At 39.1% G+C, this 26116-nt stretch overlaps 1 protein-coding gene and 1 long non-coding RNA gene across 4 annotated transcripts; one reads left to right on the plus strand and one right to left on the minus strand.

The window, feature by feature from the left end:
- The first annotated feature begins 350 nt into the window (after positions 1-350).
- On the plus strand, positions 351-13814 carry LOC147151787 (putative monooxygenase p33MONOX). Of its 3 annotated transcripts, none has more exons than XM_086023314.1 (9): positions 351-514; positions 1266-1322; positions 1404-1540; positions 2108-2295; positions 3200-3308; positions 6553-6680; positions 10542-10717; positions 10848-11017; positions 12847-13814. In XM_086023314.1, exons 3-9 carry the CDS (start codon positions 1489-1491, stop codon positions 13050-13052), a joined length of 1029 nt encoding a protein of 342 aa, XP_085879440.1. In that variant the 5' UTR covers positions 351-514; positions 1266-1322; positions 1404-1488; the 3' UTR covers positions 13053-13814. The 3 variants fall into 3 exon arrangements, with proteins under 3 accessions (XP_085879440.1, XP_085879441.1, XP_085879439.1); XM_086023315.1 differs by having other exon boundaries at positions 1275-1322; XM_086023313.1 differs by lacking the exon at positions 1266-1322 and having other exon boundaries at positions 352-514.
- Positions 1589-9340, minus strand: LOC147151788 (uncharacterized). The gene is made up of 4 exons (XR_015085675.1): positions 9105-9340; positions 8024-8131; positions 7845-7873; positions 1589-6226 (listed from the first exon to the last, which is right to left on the minus strand). It is a non-coding gene; the product is annotated as an uncharacterized LOC147151788 (long non-coding RNA).
- Positions 13815-26116: the final 12302 nt, after the last annotated feature.

Consider the following 26116-nt stretch of genomic DNA (forward strand, 5'->3'; position numbering starts at 1 on the left):
CCACTTGGTTCAAGGATGATGCCTCCAAAAAAATAAAAGCGCAATCGTGTGACGTCATGGGGACGTGAGTTTCTTGACTATTATTTTATTGGTATTGTTGGATTTATTTCATATCAAATCATAAACTCTACGGAGTGATGTCAAATGCACAATAATTCGTACAACTGAAAAAATACAACGCGGTCAGTTAAAGAAGAATCATTTGTAAAATTCTAATACGTTACTATCACCACTTTTACGTTTAAAAAAATCCGTCAATCGTAGCTGTTTATTTCCATCGTCGCTGACAGCTCATCCATTGGCTACCGGAGAGCTAGGCTAGGCTAAAAGTTTGCCATGATCACTTCCGAGTGTTGCGTGACACTCAGTCACGGTGCTCGCTTTGACCTCGTCTGGCATGGCCAAAAGTCATGGACAAGCAAACGACACAACTGCACTGTTTGTTCTCTCGCTGGGTCAAATGTGACATGAAGGGAGCCAGATAATATTTCAAGAGGTGACTATTGGCAGGCTGGTGAGTGATTGCATAGTGCACGGATACGCTGTTCAATAGGGCGATGCATGCATACAACGAAGCCCAGCCGTCCATTAAAGACGCAGCTCACAGGAAGAATTCCGAGTGAATATTTGTTTATTTATAACTCAGAAGATATCCCATTTAATTGTAAAACTTGAGCGATATTTTTTCTACCCTCTCTGTCAGCTGACACGTCACATGTCTGCTCACCAGTCTAGACATTGGCGTATTTAGCGTCTCAGCTCATGGTCAGAAAATAAGCCGGCATTGAAAAGTATGTACTGTACTATACTGTACTCTACTGTATACAGTGCTGTATATATTGGAGATATGTTGGATTATATTAAATTACATTATCGTACATTACTTGTTACTTACTTTATTTTTATAAACGTTTATAAATATATTCTTTCTTTACATCAACATGTAAACTATTTCTTACATAATTTACAATTTTAGCAATTGAGAAGGTGGATTAATTTCCATAATGGCAAAATAGTTTGTTGGAATTAAATCTTCACACAAAGAAAATATCAATTCTATATTTTTTTTATTACCAGTATTTGTTCCCTGTGAGTCGGTTTTGAATTAGGATTTATCATTTGTGCCATCTGGTGGCCGACAATCATGAGGTGGACTCTAGTCTAGAATATCAAAGATGTGAATGACGTAAATTGTCACTGACTTGACTTTCTCTCTCGCTCTCTCTCGCGCTCTCGCTCTCTCTCACTCTCTGGCTCTATTTGAGGCTGGTCAGAAACTGGACACCATACACAGTATGCCGTCAGGCAAACAGATCTGTTTGGTGTGTTTCTTCAATGACCTATAATGCCAATGAAAGCTGTTTTAGGATTCATCTGAACTTTAACAGTATATGTGAATTTAGGCAGAATTGATATCTAGACAAGGTTTATACGAGTGGACACAAATCTGGACCTGAATCAAAGTGGACCCAGCACAGAGACCCGGTGATGAACCCGTCTCCCGGTGACGGAATGGCCTCACGACAGGGAGACATACCAGGTAGCATGAAGAATATATGAATGGATGAGTGTAATAATTACAGACAAAATGTTGGGTAATGTGTATTTACTGAGATGAGTAGAGGCAGCATGTTGAACCAGTGGTTAACACATATGCCTCACAGTTCTCAGGTTCACAGTTTGAATCTTAGCTACGGTCTTCCAGTGTGGAGTTTGCATGTTGTCCCTGTACTTGCACAGGTTTTCTTTGGGTACTCTGAATTTATCCCACATTTTAAAACCATGTATGTTATGTTAATTGAAAACTTTAAATTGTCCATAGACGTGAATATGATTATGAATGGTTGTTTTTCTATATGTGATCTGCGATTGGCTGGCAGTTAGTTGCCACTCTTGCCAGATAGGAAAGGCTCCAGCTCACCCTTAACCCTAATGAGGACAATTGCCCTCATTTTGATTGGATACAAAATATTGGACAATTTGTCTCTACTTTTGACCTTGACAAACACACACTATTTATCCATGCTGTACCTTGAAAATGTCAAGAAATATTATATGAACACAAACTAAAGTGCATTGCAATATTGTATTCACATCCATGCATCAGCTCTAGAATCTGGATCGTCGTCCGGACTGCCCGGCGTACTGTCGTTTCCCATTGGATTGACCCGGCACAATATGTGTTACGACGAGCAAATGGATGTCCCGATGCATTCCCCACCCGCAGACTTTGCAGTGAACATCTCATGGACGGACCCCGTCATCCCAAATCACAAGTTTAGGAAGATCGTGGAGGTGCTTTACAGTTTTTTACACTTTCCAACCTAAGCAATGTTTGCTATGCATGTATCACAGTGGTGCATTCAGATATGAGAGGCCCGACTTTTAAGAGTTTTTCGTGATACGAGAGGTCGTTCGGCTGTTTGTTTGCTTCGACTTGTCGATTCTTCCAAGAAATTAATGCCACCCCATATTGAAGCTTAATGTCAACCCTAAACATAAAACAAAGATAATTGTGTTTTGTATATTTAAAACCACATAACTTTGCTTTAAAGCCAACTAGCTTAATGCTAATGAATAACATGAAACAACATAGACAGTCTAACAAATAGCATCTACTGTATGTGGCTGTGTTGGAACACTTTAAGCAACAGATATATGAACCCAAATGGTGCACCCACACATGAAGACAGACAATATAACAATACTCACAGGCATATATACTTTATCCTCTATGGAAAAAAGATTGTTACTGCAGCATATTAAAACACTTACAGAAGTTGTGAAACTCGTCCTCGTTTGTGTCTCCATGCCTGTTCTATACTGCCCCCAGGAGCCAAATTGCACAAGGAATTCATTATGATGCACAAACTGTTTAATTCATCACATTCTATTTACCTGTGATTATATTGTTACTACATGTATATGTTTTTAGCGAATACAACATTATAGAGTGCTGCTTTCCTTCTTAAAAGCACATTGCTAATATTTTTGCTGTTTGTTGGAGTGGCTGTAATGGATTGTTGGCATTTTCATTCATTTTAACGGGGAATGGATTTGAGTTACTGTACAAGCTTGGTCACGGAACAAATTAAACTTGTATATCAAGGCACCACTGTACTTTGATATCAGTGGGAACTTGTCTCACAGGTTTTGTATGTTAGTGCACATTTGATTTGATTATGTAACTGTAATTTAGGAAAGTGAGAGGAGTGGAAACATGATGACTGAGGGATTGGAGCCAGTCACGTCTCCATTCCCCATTGTGAAAGCCAAAGCCAGCTCTTTCATGAGCTCTCTCACCAGAAGTAAGTGATAGGCTTTTTCTTACTCATCAAACTACATTGTAAATATGTTTGTTTGTTTACCAACATAAAGTACTCTCAATTTATTCAAAGTGTGTACATTTTGCAAATATAGGGGTTCCTGTTTTCCGACGTGACATTTTGAAGTTCCAAACAGTGTCCGGCGGTTAAAATACTGTACATTGTCACACGGCACATGCTGCGCAGTTACTACATTACTTACTGCATTGCATTCAATTGTTTTGTATGTATGGCGTAGATGTGCTTTATATATATCGTTACATTATATATAATAAATATTATATATGATGATCAACTATAGACCTGTTTCTAACCTCTCTTTTAGAGCCAAGACTATTGAGAAAGTCATATTTAACTAACTTAGCGACTTTCTGAATAAAAGTGAAATTCTTGATAAATTTCAGTCAGGCTTCCGACCACATCACAGCACTGAGACAGCACTGGTCAGAGTGTTAAATGACATTAGGCTGAGCACTGATTCTGGTCAAGTATCAGTTCTGGTTCTGCTGGACCTCAGTGCTGCATTTGATACTGTAGATCACAACATCCTGTTGGATAGGCTGGAAAACTGGGTTGGTCTTTCTGGAACAGTCCTTCATTGGTTTAGGTCCTATTTAGAAGGCCGGAGTTATTTTCTTATAATCGGTGGTTATAAATCTCATCGATTATCCATGACCTGTGGTGTGATCCACGGGTCAATTCTTGGACCTCTTTAGTTCAATGCTCCCACTTGGTCAAATAATACAGAACTTAAACATTAATTATCACAGCTATACAGATGATACACAACTTTATGTGTCCGTGTCACCAGACGACTGTAGCCCGACGGACTTACTGTGTCAGTGTCTGGAGCAAATAAACACCTGGATGAAAGAGAATTTTCTACAATTAAATGAAGACGAAACTGAAATTATTCTGTTTGGCAGTAAAGAGGAGAGGGTCAGCATTATAGTAAACATCTTGAGACTATGGCTCTTAAAACCACCGGCCAAGTCCGTAGCCTTGGAGCGATAATGGACTCAGACCTGACTTTCAACCGCCACATCAAAGCTGTCACCAAATCAGCTTTTTACCATTTGAAAAACATCAACAGAATTAAAGGTTTTCTCCCCCAGAAAGACCAGGAGAAACTCATCCATGTGTTCATCTCTAGTAGACTGGATTACTGTAATGGCCTTTTAACAGAACTTTACAAAAAGAGCATTACACTGCTACAGCTCATCCAGAACGCTGTTGCTAGAGTTTTAAACAGGACTAAGAGATCTGAACACATCACACCAGTTTTAAAGTCTCTACACTGGCTTCCTGTCACTTACAGAATCGTTTTTAAAACTCTACTGATTGTTTACAAATCCCAGAGCGGTCTAGGCCCAGGATATATCTATGATATGTTCAAAGAATATAAATCCAGCAGGGCCCTCAGATCCAAGGACTCAGGTCAGCTAGACCAGACCAGAGTCCAGACTAAATATGGGGAGGCAGCATTTAGCTGTTATGCTGGAAAAAAAGTGGAACAAACTGCCAGTGGAGATTAAAATTTCAACAAATGTAGAGACTTTTAAATCCAGGTTACAAACATTTCTGTTTTCATGCGCCTATGCATTAAATCTGCACTTTTTTAAAATACTTATCATTAATAATCATTTTAATCAAATTATTTTTCATGATTTTAAGTTATGTAATTCTTAATTCTTTCTGTAATGCTTTGATGTATTATGTAAAGCACTTTGAATTATCTTGTCCATGAAATGTACAGATAAACTTGCCTTGCCTGAAATACACACCTATTAACTGTAATTATCATATTTCAAGGTTACAAACAGCGCACAACTAATTTGTAGTTTACAGCGTCGTAAGACTGCTTTTACATGTGGCACAAGAAGACACGCTCAGTTACCACCATCTTTTTTTTCTTTAACTTGTTTTATATTTATGGCCTAAAAGTGTTTTTCATGCAAAAAATACTTTAATTATGACTTTACTAATGTTTTTACTATTGTGAGTCTACCGCATGTTTCTCTGTAAGTACAAACTTCAGTTACATCGCTACTCCATTGTGAAGGACTGCCTGTAAATATAATATTCAGTGGTGTTGATTTTTTTTTTTTAAATTACACAATATGAGCACTCACAAAATCTAATGCAGATTCTCAAAGTGTGTGAGTACAACTAGGTACATAAGCTCCGTCTAGTGGTACATAAAAGAATCACTGCCTAAGTGACTACTTTTTGTTTTTATACTTATTTAGGTACAAATTTTGCCTAACTTTTATCTGCAATAGTTTAGTTTTTAAGTTTTTAAGTGGAGCATCATTGTTTAAACTGTGTATAATGTTACTGTGGTCTTGTACTAAATATACTTTTTACGAATAAAACATCTGTCTCCTTTTTGATGAACACCTAGGCCTACTAAGCTATTGTATTTTAACATTGCATCAAATTTTTTCAAACGTTAGGGTAAAAGAGGGTCTGAAAATGTCTGGCAGTGAATGAGTTAATAGTAATCTATTAAAATCCAATGCAAGGGCTGTATCGAAAAGTCAGTACTGCATTATACTGAGGTGTTTGTAAACTGAGATGAAATCTTAAAATGCGGCTCGACAGATAATGAAGTGCAGTTCTACATCACTGCAAACTAAACAGCTGTTAATCATAAACATAGTGTTAACTTGATAACTCTCGTAAGTTTTTGAATCAGCATAAGCTTTACTATTTTGTAAATGCAGAATAGCAAAGCTCTTATCCTTCTTCCGCACCGCTTATCCTGTACAGCAGGGGTCTTCAATCCTGTTCCCCGAGGGCCGGTGTCCTGCCTGTTTTCCGTCTGTCCCCGCTGTAACACACACCTGATTCAAATGATCAGGATCATTATCCAGCTTCTGCAGACCTTTGGTGAATATCTGTAGCAGGGAGAGATGGAAAACAGGTAGGACATTGACCCTCGAGGAACAGGATTGAAGACTCCTGCTACAGGGTCGCCGGTAGGTCCTGGAGCCTATTCCAGCTGACAGTGGGCGAAAGGCAGACTACACCCTGAACTGGTCGGCAGCCAGTCGCAGGGCAACAAAGCTTATATTGAACGCTATTATTGTGTACAGTATGTATTGTAACGCTGTGGACATCAGTGTATGTACTTGCCCCCAACTTGTCAAATAGTTTATGAAAGAGTACATACTAGCAATTCAGATTAAGTTGGTTACCATACAGTATGTCGCCCTTCTCATAGAGCAGACCCAAGAGAACCTCCAAAGTTTTGAGCACCAGGCAGGGCTGACCGACACCGGCTATACCCCCCACAAGGGCCTGTCTGCTGAGGAAACCTGCTTTCGCCGTCTGGCTGACAGCATACATCCCGTGAGTATGAACTAAATACTAAAAGGAGGTAACAGCCATTAATGGTAGTGTTAAGTAAGAATGAAATTGAATTACACTACTAATAATAGTCACTGGTGGTGTAGTGGTTCTCTGGCCTGACTTTGCCCTCAGTGATGGTGTAATGTGAGTGTGAATGTTTGTCTATGTGTGGAGTCAGCTAGACAGTGTTCGCTCGACAGTGCAAGCTCGTATATACTGTCCTGTGAACTCCTACACATGTGTTAGACAAAAATATCAACACTCACTTTGATGCAAACTGACAGATGGATTAAATTAAAATGCATGTTAGTTTTTCATATAGAAATGCTCTACTTCATATTGTTTTTATAATCTAATTTATCACGATACATTAGGAGAAAAATGACAGAGATCCCAGAGAGATTGTCCTGCTTTACACCATAGCAAACTTGCAACGACGACTTGTTAAATACCGCTATGGAAATCTTACACAGCTATTGCAAGAAGGCTTAAATTTGAAAAACACATTTTTTTTTTTTTTTTACTTTAACATTTGCACTGTGTTCGACTGTAGATCAGTCCAGAGTGCACCTCGCTTTTTGCTCGAAGCTAGCTGGGATAGGCTCCAGATCACCCAGGACCCTGGGAACTGGTATAGAAAATGGATGGATGGACAATGATAGCAACTGATGTCATAACTGTTGACTTGCCTTAGCAATCGTGCAAGCAGCATGGGTTCAATTCTCCCAAAATACAGGACTTACCTACTGATATGAGAGCAGTTACAAAATTGCCACCAGGCGAGATGATTTTTTCAAAAAAGCTTTCAAAACAAATATTCAAAATTTCAATTTTGACCTTATTTGAAACTTGTTTTAATGAAGGTAAAAATTGAAATATAGGTGCATCTTCTATTTTGGGTTCATATTTTTATGTCCGACTCCAGAGTAGTGCCTCACCAGTCATGAACCTCACCACACGTCACAGAGTTCATGTTTACATCAGTGGCGGTAGAAGCAGGCCTTACGCTGTGTGTTTTGTCGAGAACAGGGGTTCTTAACCTTTGTGACCCACTTACAGTTTGAAATGTTAAAATGCTAAAGGTTTCTCAATAGGAAAACAGAAGATTTAATTCCGTAGTTAAAACAAAAAATGAAGCACCAGCCCTTTTGAGGGCCATCTCACCTCACATCGATAGAGCAGCCGGGCATGATCTGGGGGAAAAAAAAAAAAAGAGAGAGAGGAGTGGCATGTCTGAAATCGCTGGACTCATCCAGTTGCAAAGAAAAAAGTGGCTACTGACTGTTTATTGTTGCCAAAAGCTTTTGAATGTCGGAAGTCATGTTAGCGATGTGGTTACTCACGGTGTCTTTTGACAGCGGGATAGGTCAATCAGCAGCTTCTTTGCAGCCTTTTCTCTGATCATCTCATGCTGGCACAGCTCCACAGCGGCTCCTCCGCGATGGTCAACACTACAAGATAGCTGTCTTTCAAAACACTGCTTGTCATTGTCACGATGGATTTTTTCTGCAGCTGTAATCCATTTTTTTTCTCTTGACAAATCAAACAGATTTTCTAACAAGTTTTAAGATTTAAAGGCTTGATTGGATAACATTAATCCACACTCCACAGTAGTCTGACCTGCCTGGTTACCTTTGTTCTCAAATGAAGTCAGGACTGTTAGGCTCTGTTTCTACTATTTCTACTGTGGCAGGAATTGAAACTCAGCATCTGCTTGTCAACAGTGACAGCTCATTTGTGTTTAATTGTTAAAATACGCTGCCCCGTGGCCCTCAGATAGAACATTTAAATTATTTTGCAGCACACTAGCTGGCTTGTTCACATTTGTTCTCTAGCACATCAAGTTTTCATAGCAATAATAATATAATAATAATAATAATAATAATATGCATGAACTCAGGTTTAGGTTCAGGTTAAGTTAGGTTTTCTGAAATGTCATAAATTGAAACATGGTAGAATGATCCGTATTTTGCAAGCTTTCATGGGTCAAATTGAACACAAAAAAAGGAAAATATCTAAGAAAAAAAAACAAAACTGCTGTGCCAGAAGAAAAACTTTTTAATTGGTGTCAAAAAATACGTTCATCGACACATAAAGCCATCTCTGATTAAAATTTGCTGTTGACCAGTGTTCAGTACTGGTTATAAAGCCGCAAAATGTCAGAAAATAGGGAAACATGTTGATGATCATTGTCACATGATGATCGTTTTTAAAGTAAAACAAGATGTATGCAAATGTATTGTTTTTTAAATAAATGATTGACTACATGAATCAGAGAATATTTACTGTTCAGAGGTTGAAATCAGATTATTTGGACAATTTAAGCAATTATAGTTTAAAGTCTAAATGATTAATCATCCAAATAGTTGTTGATTAATTTCATTATCGAATAGTTGTCGATTAAATGTCTGGTCAAATGCTTACCGTCTGTCCAAATAGGGTTTAAGAGAAACTGTATGTTGACTTTAGTGACACGCTGAATAGCGTATGTTGAACCAAGTAATCTAATACGCCCAATGATGTCAATAGCAACACACCATCATATCTGTTAAGTGTAGATTGTAAATGTAGGTTTACTAAAAGGTGGAGTAACCGAAAGCATTAAAAAAAAAAAAAAAAACAGGCAGCAGAGTCTTGGTAAACATATTATGTAACACACCAGCCACGTTGCTATGCAACCCCTGATATGAGTTGCACGATCCTTTTATGAGCTCACATCGTAGCATCGACTAGAGGCCCCGTTGCGTGCGTATTGTGTCGTTGCTCTTTTGAATCATGGACAAAATAAAGACGGCGAACGTCAGGGAACGTCAAAGAGACATCATTATAAAAAGGTAGGTTCAAGCCGCTCTCTTAACTCCAGCCTGGGCAGGTTTTTCGGACCCCGGAAGCAGGCCGCACCGTAGTCCTCGGTGCTAACTAATGTTAGCATGGAGACTACACAGCGTCTAAGTCACACGTTTGTCCAAATGTGTTCGTTTTTTTGTAATTCAGAAGTCAACCTGGGGGATATTGTCGTAAAGTAAGTCAGGCAGTTTGAACAATGTTTATCATGTACAGCTGATATGTAGTACGACTCGCTTGTTTTGTATCAATAACATGCTGCTATGCGGCAAATACGGCTTACCTAAAACGTCGATATCGCTTTGTATTCACACATTCACTGATAAAACCATTCTTGTATGTAGAATAAAGTTAGTTATGGTCTAAATGACAACGCTTTTGCAAACAAGCTTATTAGGTGATTATGCCATGCGTGTGCGGTCGCAATTAAATTCCCGACTTTTTTCTTTTAAATAACTGGTGCCAACCGATTTGTAAAACTGAACTCGCTTGCTATTCGGTTATCACGCGAGTGTTCCGAATGTGAAATCACGTATTTGTGGGGTATGTGTGAAGTAGCTGAATTTATTGGCGTAATGGCGTTAGGCTATGCAATCGTCGTCTACCGGGATACACTAACCAGTTAGAATTAACGCGATTGGCAGGTCCGATTAATGTGATGAATGCTTTATTTTCAAAGACAACAAATATGCTTGAAAAGATTTCACAGGACAGACTATTGTTCCTGGGGAGTTTTGACGTCATTCGGTTGTTAACAACTTGTCAAAAGGTTTAGGAAAACTTGATGACCCCTCTATTTGGCTTTTTTTGTTTTGTTTTGTTGGGGATCAATGGTTTGCGTTACTGAGTCTGTCAAAAATACTGGATGTGTTGTGTGCTTGTCACATCTTCATTCAAACGATCTACAGTCCTACACTCTTAGTATATATTTGTAATCAAAATAAATTCTGTTTACGAATGCTAGATGTTTCTTGATGATTAAGAAATTTTGATTGTCCGTTGCTGTTTGTGTTGCAGAAGCTGAGAATGTCAATCGGGGACTTCAAAGACGAGAGGCTTACAACATCAGCACAGTCCACTCCAAGTGGGACCCCCTCTGCCACCCCCTCCGCCACCCCCTCCGCCACCCCCTCTGTCACTCCGTCTGTCACCCCCTGCGTCAGTCCCCTCGCATCACCTGCTGTCAGTCGCAGGTAGGCTGCACGTTGTTCACATTGCGTTCCGTTGACGGACCATGTGCTTTGTGTCTAAAATTGGCGCTCTGCTTGAATTTGTCACAGTCGCGTGTTCGCAATTCACACTGTGTCTTTGGCGGGCTTGTAGGAGCTGGTTCCAGAGGAATCCTGTGCCCTTTCTCACATTAGAACCCAACAGTCCTAACCACACCGCAGACATGGGAGGAAACCAGGGAGGAGAGGACAGGTGGAGCTTCTTTGGAACTCGCTCAGTGGTACAGAAGTCCCCCACTCACCCAGGCTCTGAACCCAACACAGGTGAGGGACTCATGTGGGTGCACAACACAACACTGCTATACTGAAGAGACTATACACCAATGTTTCCTAACCAACCTTGATTCAGCCAAAGCACATATTTTACATATGAAAGCTCTCAGTGCATATTAGGGCTTAAATGAGTTAAACATTAATTGTAATTCTTCTGGCAGATACTTTATGATTTTGATTCGAGTCACGATTTTCTTTAAATCATGCTACAGTGTAATCACTATGCACACTAACATTTACAGACATGACAAATTACATCATACCATCAAAACATTAAAAGCTATTACTTGAATAATGTAAGAAATAGTGTTGTCATGATCATTTTGACTTCGATACTATACCTGCATAAAATACCTTGATACTGGTACCGAAACTGTACCTTGACAAAAATCTAAAATCAGCACAAGCAGCAAAATTAAAACTGACAAAAGAACTTACATTTTTTTTTCAAATGTGTTATTAATTCAAAATATTAGATCTGCTTGACAAGAAAATAACTTTTTAAACATTGTTAAATACTTGTGAACATTTGCACACATTGGGGAGTGAGATAAATATATTTCACTGTTTCTTTCTACACGTACTTATATTTACAGACTACATGTAAATTAAATTTTAAGAACACTAGTTCCCATTTATTTATTTAAACGTCACCAGTAGAAAGTGTGCACAGAGGTTTATAGAGCCATTAGTGACATCTACTGTAATGCATCATGAAGAAGAATATGAAGCATAAAGTGGACGTTTACGGTGATAGCTGTAATTCATTTAGTTTCTTAAGTAACAATGACGTGACGCCATCTTTAGTAGACGTCTCCATTTTTAATGAGATGGAGGAGCATCGCCTCATATCCTCAAGCTCAACTAGCAGTACGTCAAACATTAGTTGCCACAACAAAGTTTGATGTGGAGCGAAGGTATATCAATTTCCAACTACTGCAGCAGTTATAATGACAAAAAAAAAACCTTTTTTTTTCTTTTGATATGGTGATTTGTGCCACATGTGATTTGATGATTTTTTTTGAGGATTTTTTGTAAGAAACCCAGCTGTTAGCGTCGTGATTGCATAAACGGTATCCGCAGTCTTTTGACAGATCGTTTCGGAAATATTCCTACACATAGAAAATGTGATACAGTCTTTAATGTAACTATGATGCGGAGTACGAGTGTGTAAGGACTGAATGTAAAGAGAATATCGAACATCCGGCCAACTTTTAGCCACTCACATAAAGTAATGTAGCTGATGGCGCAAGTGATATCTTGACAACGTTTACTGACTTTCTCACTAGTAGAGTGCGTGTTTGATTGATTTGATATGGTATGACTGTACCTTTTGTCATGTTAATATGAAATATGTAAAATCTACCCAAGTTAGTTAAATTCAAAGAAACAAATCACCGGCAACGTCAAATATCTTCTGTGCATCTCTCCTAAAAGACTATTTGATACGTATCTCGATACATAGGGTGTGATACGATTCAAGGTTGCAAAAATGTAATTTTAGAATCGTTTTTGTTCACATTAACATTATTTATTAATCATTGTTAACATTCACACTTGTGCCCAATTATTACTTGCTTTTTGTTCAATACATCAATTGAATCATTTTGTGCAGCATTGATGTTTAAACTGCATAGTGTGCCAGTCTCTCAAATTAAGTGTACTTTTTAGGAATGAATCCAGACTCGCTTTTTATCAACACTTTTGCCTCAATTTATTTCAGTGGTTCTAGGTTTCAAAAGTTTGAGAACCGCAGCTTTAAAGAAATTGGATTTATGTTGTCATCAAAGGCCTGGTTGACATCTGTGCCTTCCTTACAGGTTTTTCACTTCAGTCCTACTTTGGCCTGCAGAAGTCCTCTACCATTGCAGGCACTGGAGGCCAGGACAGCCTCACTGTAGGGGACACTGCCAGCTTCATGCCCCCCAAGATTGAAATTACTGGCGTGGACCCCAAGCAGGCGCCCCCACGGCCACACAAACTCAAACCCCGGGACATAAATGTCTTAACACCTTCGAGCTTCTGACCACACGCACAACAATTAGATCTCTGTTCCCCTCATTCATGTGCTTCCCTGCCTTCCTCCATCCCCGAGGCAGACTACCCCACCCCTATGTAGTATCAGTTCACCCCGATAGTATTAGATATGACCGCACTGTTACTACTTCCAGGGGACTGCAGTCTTGCACTCTACTCAATTTCTTCCAAGTAATAGGATCAAATATGTGGGGAAGAATGTTCCATATCAATCACAAGCTTATTTCCATAAATGTACAATGACTTATTTTAGTAGAATGGTGCATTGGCGTGCATTAACATGTCAACAGTCATGGCATGAGATTGAAGTTGTCAAGCTTTTCTCTTTTTCAAAGTGCAGGTTCACACTTAATTCAGTTTTGTTGTATTTTGTTAAGATATCACAGATTTGTCATAGCGCTTTGTGCCTAAGCCTGCAGCAGTGTTTTTGTTTTCCAAATATTTGGCTGTTTTGGGGGGTGTAACTGCTGACCTAAGTACATTTTGATTTAAGATTACAACTTTTCATGTTAACACTATTCCCATAGTTCATATTCTAAATGTGTTGTTTGGAATTTTTTTGTATAGACTCACAATATAACTCGTTAAGATACAAAGCATTGCAGTGGTTTTACATTCAATTTTGTATTTTGTCCCAAAAAAATACTGGTCCTTAAAGTTGTATTTGAAAATGGTGATGAGTGACTTTAATTGCACAAGGGAGATTGTATTTCCCACTTGCACGTGTAAATAAATCTACATACAAACTTCATGTTATGTAGTATTTGCGGCATTCTTTTAATGTAATTGTAAAACTTGCCTTTTAGGCAAGTGAGAAGATGGGTCACAAAGTACCAGGGTATGTATTTTGCTTGTTTTAAGAGGGGTGGGCCTACAAAAATGGTGTGTTTAGTCAAGTTCTTCTGAACCTCTAAACCCAAATAATGGAAGATAAATATACTGTAGAGATGTCAAATATGAATTTGGAGGGAGTGACTGCGTGCTGAAGGGAATGCAGTGCTTAATTACAGTGTTTGGCCAGAAGATAGCAGTATGGGTTCACATTTTTGTTTCACACACATAAATCACTCGAGAATCAATTTTGCAAGCTGAACAAAAATTCCTTCTGAGCAGGAAAAAAAAATGGTATAAACAACCATCAAGCGTAGTCATACAATGTGACAAAATACACTTGTGTATTTTCAAGGTTTTTCTGAAGGTTTGAAACATTTTCAAATATTTAAAGCTTGATACTCAGATTAAAGGATATATACAAAAATATATATATACCCTGTAAGATCACAACTATGAAGACAGGTGTCACTACAGAACAAACCACCAAATTAGAAACCATCATTTGGTTTTGTTTAGCTTAGTGGGTAGGGGCCATGTGCAAATCACAAAAGAAATACGCTTTGCATTAGTAGTCCCTCATAGCCTACCAGAAAGTACAAGAAAACAGCACAGGGAACAATACATAATTGCATATGCAGTTATTCAAATGGTAGTAAACCGCCACAGCCCAGCAACCATTCCCATCAAAACCCACCCTCAGTCGCCAAGATTAATATTGACGTGTTTGATTTCATAATGTCATGTTTTAGGTATTATTTAGCAATTGACTCTGCTATTCCAAACTCGGCATTAGTGATGCTTTATATGTTGCTTTTTTGGATCATGCTTGATTGTACTGTACCTAATGAAGTGTCCAATATTACTGTTGAGAAATTTGGGATCACTTTGTTTTATATAACTGATTAATGCAATATTTAAGTTTTAAAGAATACATTTATATTGTTAAAGCGTAAGTCAACCCAAACATATTTTTTTCAAGAATATGTTCAGAGCAGGCCCACTTGTTGAAACACGGCGTTCTGATTAATTTTGCGTTAGTGGAATATAAATTAAGCAGCAAAATGCACTCGTTTTTAGCCATCTCCAGGGGCGGCCATTTTGTCTTCTGTCGGCTGAAAATGACATCACAACTGCTCACAACGACTAATCACAGCTGACCTGTTTTTTGAATCTGAGCCGTGATGTTTGGGTTGACTTCCGCTTTTTTTGCCTTTGCGGACTACCATAACCATAAAATAATAGATGACTGATAATCTAGACAGAAAGATAAAAAAAACCTTTCAGAAAACGTTTTTCTTGACATAAAATATGTACACGTGTTTTTTCTCCTAAATGTTTCATTTTATTAGTTACAGTAAAATACATTTTTAAAAACGTAATATATATAGGGGCGACACTGTGATCGATTGGTTAGCACGTCCGCCTCACAGTGCAGAGGTTGTGGGTTCGAGTCCAGCCCTGGCCTTCCTGTGTGGGGTTTGCATGTTCTCCCCGTGCCTAACTGAGTTTTCTCTGGATATTCAGGTTTCCTCCCACATTCCAAAAACATGCACGGTAGGTTAATTGGACACTCTAAATTGCCCCTAGGTGTGATTGTGAGTGCGGATGTTTGTTTATCTCTGTGTGCCCTGCGATTGGCTGGCAACCAATTCAGGGTGTCCCCCGCCTACTTCCCAAAGACAGCTGGGATAGGCTCCAGCACACCCGTGACCCTTATGAGGATTAGTGGATTGGATAATGGATGGATGGTAGAGATGTAATGATTAATCAAAAATTGATTAAAATGGATTCGTCCAGATTCATTGATTAATCAATTAGATAAATTGCGAAATCGGGTTGATTAAATTCATCCAGAAAATGTCTAGAAACGTTTTTTCATTCCAGATGCATAACACATTTTGAATGTGTAGATCAAATTATGCACTGGTGCCAAACCACTGCGTATTGCGTTTGTGGATGGCTGCAGAACCACACTAGCGCACAGAGACAAGCTTGCTAGCGATTTTTAAAAAATCGAATCGAAAATCAAATTTAATCGCCGCTTGAGTGAATCGTTACATCCCTAATGGATGGTAATATACACAAATCTATTTATTTGATTAAAGAATGGATGAGGCCGTTGTTTGTCCAGCTCTGCTCTAGGAGCTTGCACGAAGCAAGCAAGAGATGAGGTCCTCAAAACCTACGATGAATTGGATGCTTCTGCTGTTTCGGAACCTTGGCAAGTTTTGACAGGTCACTTAACACATGACAAAGCAAGACTGCAGAGTTCTAAAAGGCCCACAAAAATGCGTGCATATTTGGTCTGGGCCTCCCCCTTATAAACATGGTGCTGCCGACTTAGTGACTTTTCAGTAGTATGAAACAGAAATCGGATTTGAAGCCTTTGATGCCCTTGACCCCACATTCGAACACGTCATAGCCACCCATCCATTCAATCGCACTTGTCCTCAATAGTGTCGCAGATGAGCAGGAGCCTATCCCCTGTGTGCTTTGGCGAGAAGTGGAAAACGCCTTGGACTGGTCGGATATGATCCACACTTATGGGCAACTTAGACTCCATTAAGATAACATGCATGTTTTTGGAATGTGGTAGAAAGCCAGGGAGAACACGCAAAATCTACTGTACATAGGAAAGCCTAAGCCAAGATTTCAACCCAAAAACTCTCGACTGAGCTGCAGACGTGTTGCACACCCTACGTATTGTATCATAAAATGTAAATATAATAAAACAGTGTTTTGTTGTTGAATGCATTCACTCAGTAGACCGGAAATTAATTTCACCAAGCAGGACCTTGGTGGCTGAGATTTCAAGAATGAGGAAGTATTAACAGGGTCAAAAGTCCATCGGGTTAGGCTTAACTCCACACCCTCATTTAAAGCCACGTTTAGATTTGTACCATTATGTCATGTCACCCCGTAATATTTTGAGTAAGCGCACCATTGTCTTGTCACATGAGCGCAAACAGCAGCTAGGCCATGAGGAGGAGCAAACCGTTCTTTCCGAAAGTCTCAGCCATTGGCTGAAGGGCTTTATAGCCTTGTTAAAGGTCTCAGCACTTGTTGTCTGTTACGTGTGTGCGTGTGCGTGCGTGTACGTGTGTGTAAAAATGGGTATGTGAGAGAAGGAAGCGGAAAATGTATCATGGGTGTACCATATTACCACCCTTCAGCATTTACTTCCTTCCTAACCCTCTATCACGTTACGAAACAAAAATATATTTCAATATATAGGAAAATATGATGTAATGATGTGTAGTTCATTAAGTGATATATTCCCATATACAAGATTTAGTATTTATATTTCACAATATATTGCAATACTAGCAAGAATTGGCTAGTCAACATCATAGCTGGAGTCACATCCAAGGCAATTGCCTATCATCTCTGGGCGACATCAAGGCTAGAAATTAAAAATAATTTCCCCCACCATAGAAATTAATTTACCACTGTTTACAGTACCAGTAACATGCGCCCAATCTTCACCCTTGTGCCATTCACAATCATGTCGAGGCTGCGAGTGTGTATGTCCCAATCCTCATACGTGCTCTGTCGCCCCTCCAATTTTGCGCCCTTGTTCGACTTCAGCACATCCACGACCCCTTATTATTAGTGAGAAAAAGAGGCCTCCTTATTACCCACAATTCGTTGCGGATTTGCGGGAAACTGGCGGTATTCGATGGAAATCCTGTGCCTGTGTCAAAAAAATGTCTCTTAAAATGTAAATATCGAATTATTACATAGTTTATCATTTGTATATATGTAATTTCAATCAATGTTTTAAAGTCACCTACGTATTTTGTTGTAGTGTTGCTGCCGTATTTAGTGACGCTCTGCACATGCGCCGCAGATCATGCAGGGGCCGCAAATAGTGCAAATGGAGCCATAGCTGCCATCAATAGAAAGCCCAAGCCTGAGTTTTACTTTACTACAATTTTACTTAAAGCGGAAGTCAATCCAAACATATTTTTTTCAAGAATATGTTCCCAGCAGGCCCACTAGTTGAAACACGGCATTCTGATTAATTTTGCGTTTGTGGAATAGAAGTTAAGCAGCAAAATCTATCTCTCTGGGGGCGGCCATTTTGTCTTCTGTCGACTGAAAATGACATCACAACTGCTCACAACGACCAATCACGGCTGACCTTTTCCCTGAATCTGAGCAGTGATTGGTCATTGTGAGTAGTTGTGATGTCATTTTCAGTCGACAGAAGACAAAATGGCCGCCCCCGGAGATGGCTAAAAACGAGTGGATTAACAATTATTCCACAAATGCAATATTTATCAGAATGCCCTGTTTCAACTAGTGGGCTTGCATAGAACATATTCTTAAAAAAAAAATGTTTGCGTTGACTTTCACTTTAAGTTTTAATATTTTAAGCAGCAAAACTGCCAAAACAAACGACCAGTGCCACCATGTTTGATGTCACAGACAACACACAACAATAAAATAGCGCAAGTTTATGACCTAACACGCACGTACCCTTAATAACGAATTGTGATATGAATTGAATCGTTGTTAAAGTGAATTGTTACACCCCTTCCCAACTACGAGCTATAAAACTGCTTAGACCTACCCACAAACCACCTACAGCTAACTACATAGCGTTGTACATGCTAACCTAGCTACCTAGCTGCCAACCTACCTAACTACTGCTGATGAAGCTCCTTACCCAATACGGTCCTACCTACCTTCTACATATCAACGTACCTATACCAACCTGCCTATTATAACTAACTATTGACCTACCTACCAACCTGAAACTATACTTTCCCACTACCAGCCTACTTACTCTAACCAACTGAGTCAGATGAGCTTTTCAGCTAAGATGCGCATCTTTTGAACTTGTATTTACACTCATTCCGGCAAATTTGCTGAAGGGCAAACATATTTTACTAATTACAGGCTACATGTCCATGTCTGTTTTTTAGGCGGTGTTATACAGTATGAGTGAAGGTGAACATCAAATGTGACGTGCAAGTGCAGACAAGAAAGCGTGTCCATTATAGGTAGGAGGTGGACAGCCATTAGTTGCAGATAAAGTGATGGAGAGACTGGAACACGACATGAAAGAGGAGACAGGCAAGATAGGATGGTGCTAGCGTGGTGTAATTTGATGTAAAGGTTAGCTAAAACTGCATACCCATCCATGTTCCACTTTTTTTTTTTTTAAGTTAGAGAAACCGAAAAAACACATTAGCATGAGTAGGTGGGAGGTGGTCGGGGTGGGTTCTGGGAGCGCAAAAAACAACAACTGGGAAATAGAGCAAAGGGTGGAGTGTCCTGGCAGTCATGACATAATACAGATGGTTTTCTTTCTCGGGGCCCGACATGACGTGGTCTTAGAACGCCCTCTCTGCTCACTCACAGATGTGTGTCGGCAAGCACCACCCTACCGGGGTGACCCTCGTCTGTCATCTGCAATCAAATGAGTTGCGTGTTTTTTTCCTTCACAACCCCAAAACAATTTTATAGTATTTTTCATTTCTCACACCCATATGACACAGTTTTGATGTGACATTATGACGACATTATGTGGAAACAAAAGTAAAAACAAATGTAGGAAATAAATAGCTATCTCCATAACACCAGGGTTTGTCTGAAAGAATTTGATGTGTATAAAGGTCAGCTTTTAAGAGGAATAAGTGAACTTTCATCCAAAGCTTATAGGAGTGGAAGAATCTCTGCACAGGAAATCCTCTTAAGTGTTAAGTTTAAGGGATTTTTTATAGCAAAATGTGAAGACTGTGTCGAACGGAAAGAAACACTTCTAAAGGCATGTTTCTAATTTGTTTCTTGCACAAATTGTCCACAGTCGTTTTTTCACGTGATGTTTATGGGTAAGGAGAAGATATGCTAATATCCTGTAGTCACCAACTTTTGCATTTTACCGGTACTATAAATTTATAAGAAACTTAATAGTTTCATTTCATAGATGTGTATACATCAGAAATGTTTAAGGAAAATCTCCCAGAACAAATAATGTGCGCTTTTACGCAAGTTAGCTAGCCTTTCACCAAAAGTGACATAACTTGAGGGAATTTGAGGTGGTCCCTTCTGACGTCTGCAGCTGGGTGGGTTGTGTTTCGGCGTGCGTACTGCGCCATCCGGACCACAGATCCACATCTGGGCCTGATTCATTATGAGCTGGCCCGGAGGTGAACTTGCCAAACTGACTGAAGGTTTCTTTTTGAGTCGGGGAGTAGACCTGGGCTGCCCTACTAGTTTGCGACTTCAACTTGTCCCCAAGTACTCTATCCTTTAATGTACACCGTATTTTCTGGACTATAAACCGCTACTTTAATATAAAGGCTTATATAAAGGTGCGGTTGTTCTGTACATTTTTCTGCTCTAACCGGAATTAGAATCAAAGCTAAGAAAAAAATCAATGTAAAGAAGAATATGCTACTTTTTCTTTAGCAGATAGAAAACAGATGACAAAAAACAAACAGTTAATTATTTTCAAATCCTCGGCCCTTCGTCATGGAACCCACACGAAGAAGTTTGTATGATAAAAGCTTTAAGTTTATATATATATATATATATATATATATATATTATATATATTCTCATATATATATATATATTCATATATATATATATATTCTCATATATATATATATATATATATATATATATATATATATATATATATATATATATATATATATATATATACACACCACGGGTATACAGAGGTGGTACCCTATTTTGCCTCCTTACATTCCATCAGTATATGCCCCCACAAAAACGGGACTAACGGAAGAGGCTAGGTTTCAAATTTCATAAACATTATACAAAGCTCATTAGTTGACTAATTTCCTATTCACATCCACTTACCAGCTCAGAGTATCTTGTTGGCGGATTGAATTGTATACAACTGCTAGAAGATTTAGCAAGATAGCATTTAGCTGCCAACACAACCAGCGTCGGTCACCACACGACGGAGCCCGCCACGGGACATCACGAGAATATTTAAGATTACTTTATGACACAATACTATTGAGATTTATTACAAAACTTTTGCATTATAACGCTTTGAGTTTTCTTTTAATGCATTATTTTGCAATCATTATTTTGATTTCAAAATAACGCAACATTGAATCAATGAACAACAATGAAATCACTGTCAACATCAGATCAGCCTACTGGCGTTTCTCTGAAATATGATCACAAACCCTTTTACACTTCTGCTGCATCTTCACATTACACTATAGCTTTAAAATAACCGGTTTATATAGAGAACATAAGGAAAACAATCACTTCTCAACATTTTAGCCCACAGGCTTTTCTCAGAAATATATTCAGAATACTTATATTATTCTTCATACTTCACTATCACTTCACTGTAGCTTAAAACCCACAACAATTAATTACTTTATCAACAACAGTTATGCCTATTGGCTTTTGTGAAAACTATATTCACAAATACTTACATTCAGAGATGGGCACTTTGCCTATTTGACCGGTCCATCCTCCGTCCGGGACCTGGGCACCTTTCCATCATCGTCCCTCCGTCCTTATTCATAAAAATAATCATCCTTCGACAACGTCCGTCCTCGTACTTTTAAAGCACTGACCGGCTGGGAGTATTGTGAGTGGATTGAATTGTTTACAATTGTTTAAGTCTCAACCAAGATCGAATTTAGCTGCCAACACAACCTCCGTCGGTCACCAGACTACAGACCCCCCAGGAGACATCACAATAATATTTAAGATTACTGTATTAAGATACTATTGAGTTTTATTGAAAAACTGTTGCGTTATAATGCAATAAGTTTTCTGTTTTTATTGCGTGTATTTCACGATAAAAGAAGTTTTGCAAAATAACACAATGTTATTTTAGGAGGAGAATGAAAGACTTCCACTTCCGGGCCATAGTTTTAAAGAGAAAATCAAACCAAGCTGAGCTCCAATTCACCTGCGATCCAAATGAGAACGCGCACTACAGATGAAGCTAAAAAAACTGGGATTCCCCCTCCCCCTCGTTTGACCATTATATGCAGTAAATGCTGTGTGCAACCAATAATATCACAAATCATATTGACCCTTAACTGCTAATAATTGCCTGTTTGTTGCACATCCTGTGGCTCGCAGTGTGCTGCAGCCTATAAGCCTATCTACTATATGTGCACATTTTTAGCTGTCTCTGTGGTGTTCATCTGGTAGTGTCCTGTTCTTCCCCACTAAGAGGGAAATGAAGTGTGTTCAGGCCCTGCTGTGCAGGCCCCCAGCGCCTAACATGAAACAGCTGTGGACAGCGAGGAGACAAGCTTTTTTTTATTTTATTTTTTTTGAATGCTAACACTCCATTTGTTTGTGTTTAATAATGCTATGAAGGATGCCCAAAACTCACACAATGCACAGTATGTTGTGTTGTTGCAGTCAACACAAAGCCACCCAATGACATTATCACTATTATCATTATCACTGAGACATTTACATGTTCATTGACAAACATAAGGCGGCCCCATACACATTTCAGCCCATTTCAGCAGTGTGTTGCCACATTTTCTTAATGATGACTATAGAACCAGAAATTGATTTTATTTCGTGTCTAAAAGCTTTCCTGCATTGCCCTTTTACATCATCTAGGTGCCACAATATGTGCAACAATAGATTCACCCACATCATCCTGCATTACAGGGTACTGTATCTGATTGTGTTCCTGTGAATATTTAGATGAGCCAGTTTGCTGGTATTCCAATGTACACGCTGCATGTTGATAACAGCTGATAAGTCACCATTGTAGAATTCAACCCAATCAATCAACACTGTAGAAAATCTGGTCCAGCTGAGATGATGAGAATCACAGAGAAAAACGAGAGGAGGTCCATAAAATATATTTGAGTCGTTGTGAAAAAATCCAGCACTCTTGCTTGTCATTATTTAAGACCACGATGATGAGGGAACATTTGATGTTTATTACGGCTGTAGCTTGTCCCTCAACTCAATGAACAGGCGAGACATTTTCAAATGGGTGCTTCACTTCATTTGTAGATTGATACCACCAGACACTGTGTGCTGTCATCAAAAAAATAGGTACGAGTGAACATAAATTCCAAGATCAGAACAGAATACAGTGAAGCATACAGCACTCTTCTTAAACGTGAAGAACCCCGAACCCGATTCGGACAGGCCCATCGCAAGAAATGCAAGTTGGCTGCTCACCACACATTGGGCGATTTGATATATGGATGCCCTACTACTTGAACGGCAGGAGCCTGTAATGGGTTGCTCTTTTTTTAATCCATAAAAAGAGTGTCGGTCAAGTAAGATGCAGGTTGCTACATAAAGAGGATCTGGGTGAGAAGACTAAAATAGGGGTATATTGAAAGGTGGGGCAAGTTCACTTCGAACAATGTTACCGGTGCCATATGAAATGATAAATATGGTTAAGTACTGCTGTAAAACACAGAATAAGTGTACTGCTGTATTTTTATGGCTTGACGGCGACCAGAGGGTCCCTCTAACTTAAAACCCTGAAATGCATTTATAGCATGTATGAAAGCTTTTGTGGATTTAGATATGCTGCAATTTGTGACATCGCCATATCGTTCAAAACCGAATAATATTTTTGAACAGCGCAAAACCAGTGACCGAGTCGCCGCACACTGCGCGAGAGTTCAGTTGAGTTCAGCCGCATCGGTCAATGTGCAGCGGCCATTATTTTGACAGTCAGGGATCACGGGGGCACCTGAAAAGCTCTTTTCAGAGTATGCTTAGCAGGCTCAGCGGGCCGTTGTGATTTAGTGCTCTTTTGGTGGACTTATTTACAGGTAATGGCATGAGGATAATGGAGGAAGGCTTAACAAATGTTGTGTCTCAGTGTCACAAGCTTTGGGACACACGAGAGATGATAAAGAGTTACGGGTTTAAGGAGATACTGCTCCATGCTCAGCCTGAAGTATACCCTGAAGTGGTCTTGGTGAAAATGTCACTCGCGAATGACTCATTATGTTGTCCAAGTTTCCACGATGCACCCATTCCCTTTTCTGCTATTCATCTCCTCCTCCTTCTTAAAATGAGCATAGTCAGAGCTTTCTTTTGCAACAACAAAAGATACATCTTGCCGCAGTGCGGTCGACTTCTCGTCTAAACCAGCGGCAAAAGTCCCCATGATTACTTCCTGGTAGCCTGCTATGTCAGCGCTTCCAAAAATGGGCATGCTGGCAATCGGGGTGCCATCATCTTTACAACCTGCCCCGCAACCCTTTCATACTGAGCGAATGCAATGTGTATAGGGCTTAAGTCGACAGGCTGTTACAACAGCTCAACTAACTATCTCCTTTATTTGTACTTTACATTTTTTTTGTTTACCAGCAGGTAGTGCTTTTGCATTATGCTTAACTTGTAATAATTTTCTTAATGCTCACGTCATTTGAAGAGGAATAAAAAATGGATATTTGCTCGTTTGGTTTTCATCATTTAACTATTTTCATTTAATCGGTTTTTAATGCTATAAATACTTTTCCAAACGAACTGGTGTGGGCTCTCTTCGACGATTTTCAGTCCCTCATGACAACACAGAGGGCGCCAGAAAACATTGGGGTTAAAACCTAATATATATATATATATATATATATATATATATATATATGCAGATAATGGAAGTACACTCAAATTAAATATGTAACTAATTATAATTATATTCAGCACTTCTTTTAAACAGAAATGAATTAGGCTAATAAAATTAGAAAAACAGCTAAATGTAAAATAACAGTAAATTGCTGGCAACACAGTATTTTACTGTTAAGAAAGAAAATAAAGAAATATACTTTAATTCAGTGAAATCAGTAACCACAGTAATATTATGAAGCTGATAACACTTTTGGGGTTGTAAAATAACAGTAACAAGCTGGCAACCAGGCTGCCAGTAGTTTACTGTTATTTTACACTCCGATTTGCAGAGCTCGGCGCTCTGCTTGTGTTGCTGATGATTGACAAATGATGGGAAAAATTTCAAAATAGACGGACTGAGCATAGATGGAAGTCCCTTTATTTAGTCCGCCATTTGTTAGTAGTCTGTCATTAGTGTGTTTTTCGGGGGTTGCTAGTGAAAGTTTAGTCGGAATCGCCGACGGACACCTGTTTAAAATAAGAGGCGGACCGGCCTAGACACTGGTACTATTTTTTCCCCCGCTGAAAAGAAGGCGAATGACAGACAACGGAAGGATACCCACGCTTAGGGTTGCCAACTTTCTCACTCCTAAAAAGGGACAGGTGCACGGTGCCACGGTGGTGTGAGCCTGATGTATGAATTTAGGATTTTTTTTCTAATTTTCACGTAAATACGGAAACCACATTCACGTAAAAATAAGAAGAAATGAAAAAAATGGACAGTGTTTTTCACAGGACAGCGACGGTATGTCACCTCATATGAAACCAATTTCGTTCTTTTCATCAAAAAGCGGGTGTCAGAAATCTGAAATGTAAAAGAGTTGTGTGACTCACCAAATTTATTTTTTCCATGTATACTTTTGGCTGCTTCTGACTGACTTGAGCTGTCTTCTGTCCTTTTGCGCAGCCAGAGAGAAGTCCTTACATGACAGGTGGGGTGATTGACGCTTGTTCTGAGATTGACGCTTTATCTGATCTAGGATCTGTCATACGTAGTACCGAGAGTCTCCATTAGGAGCGCTGTAATGTGCTATCACTGTTTAAAAACCAGTAATGTATGTTCGAGCAAGTATACGAGTAAAAGACATTGAGCTGCCAACGCGTCTGTGCCCGTCGTTATTGACAATCGATCGCCATCCAAAGCTTTACAAAAAGAATCTTATATTACAGGATCGGTAGATTGCAGTTTTCTGTATTTGCAAGCGTTGATAGTCAATATACGGGATATTTAAGGTCCCGTATGGGACAAACCAAATCAGCCCAATATACGGGACGTCCCGGCCAATATGGGACACTTTGCAGCTCTACCCACACTACAGACTGATAACGAATAACGGACGCTCAGTTTGTAGTAAAATGCCCATCGCTCAATTTGTAGTAAAATGCCCATCGCTCAATTTGTAGTAAAATGCCCAGCTCTGACAATTTGTAACGTTGTTTTAAAGCGCCTCTTTTCCAAGTTGGAGAGAGCACTTTGTTCTACACTTAGAGCCCTCTTATGTCATGTCACGTTTTTTTAATAAAGCTTTTTTGTGACATCGAGATGATTTTGTGAGAGTACATGTCATTTACAATGGATCTTAGTGGATCAAAGTCACA

The sequence above is a fragment of the Filicampus tigris genome, chromosome 2 (assembly GCF_054856515.1).
Source record: "Filicampus tigris isolate MCC_2025a chromosome 2, RoL_Ftig_1.0, whole genome shotgun sequence".
NCBI classification, from domain to species: Eukaryota; Metazoa; Chordata; class Actinopteri; order Syngnathiformes; family Syngnathidae; genus Filicampus; species Filicampus tigris.

Coding starts and splice junctions, on each gene's coding strand:
- LOC147151787 (XM_086023314.1), top strand. CDS start 1,489: ATGAACCCGTCTCCCGGTGACGGAATGGCCTCACGACAGGGAGACATA. Junction 3,309..6,552: donor CATGAGCTCTCTCACCAGAA/GTAAGTGATAGG, acceptor CCCTTCTCATAG/AGCAGACCCAAGAGAACCTC. Junction 10,718..10,847: donor TCACCTGCTGTCAGTCGCAG/GTAGGCTGCACG, acceptor GCGGGCTTGTAG/GAGCTGGTTCCAGAGGAATC.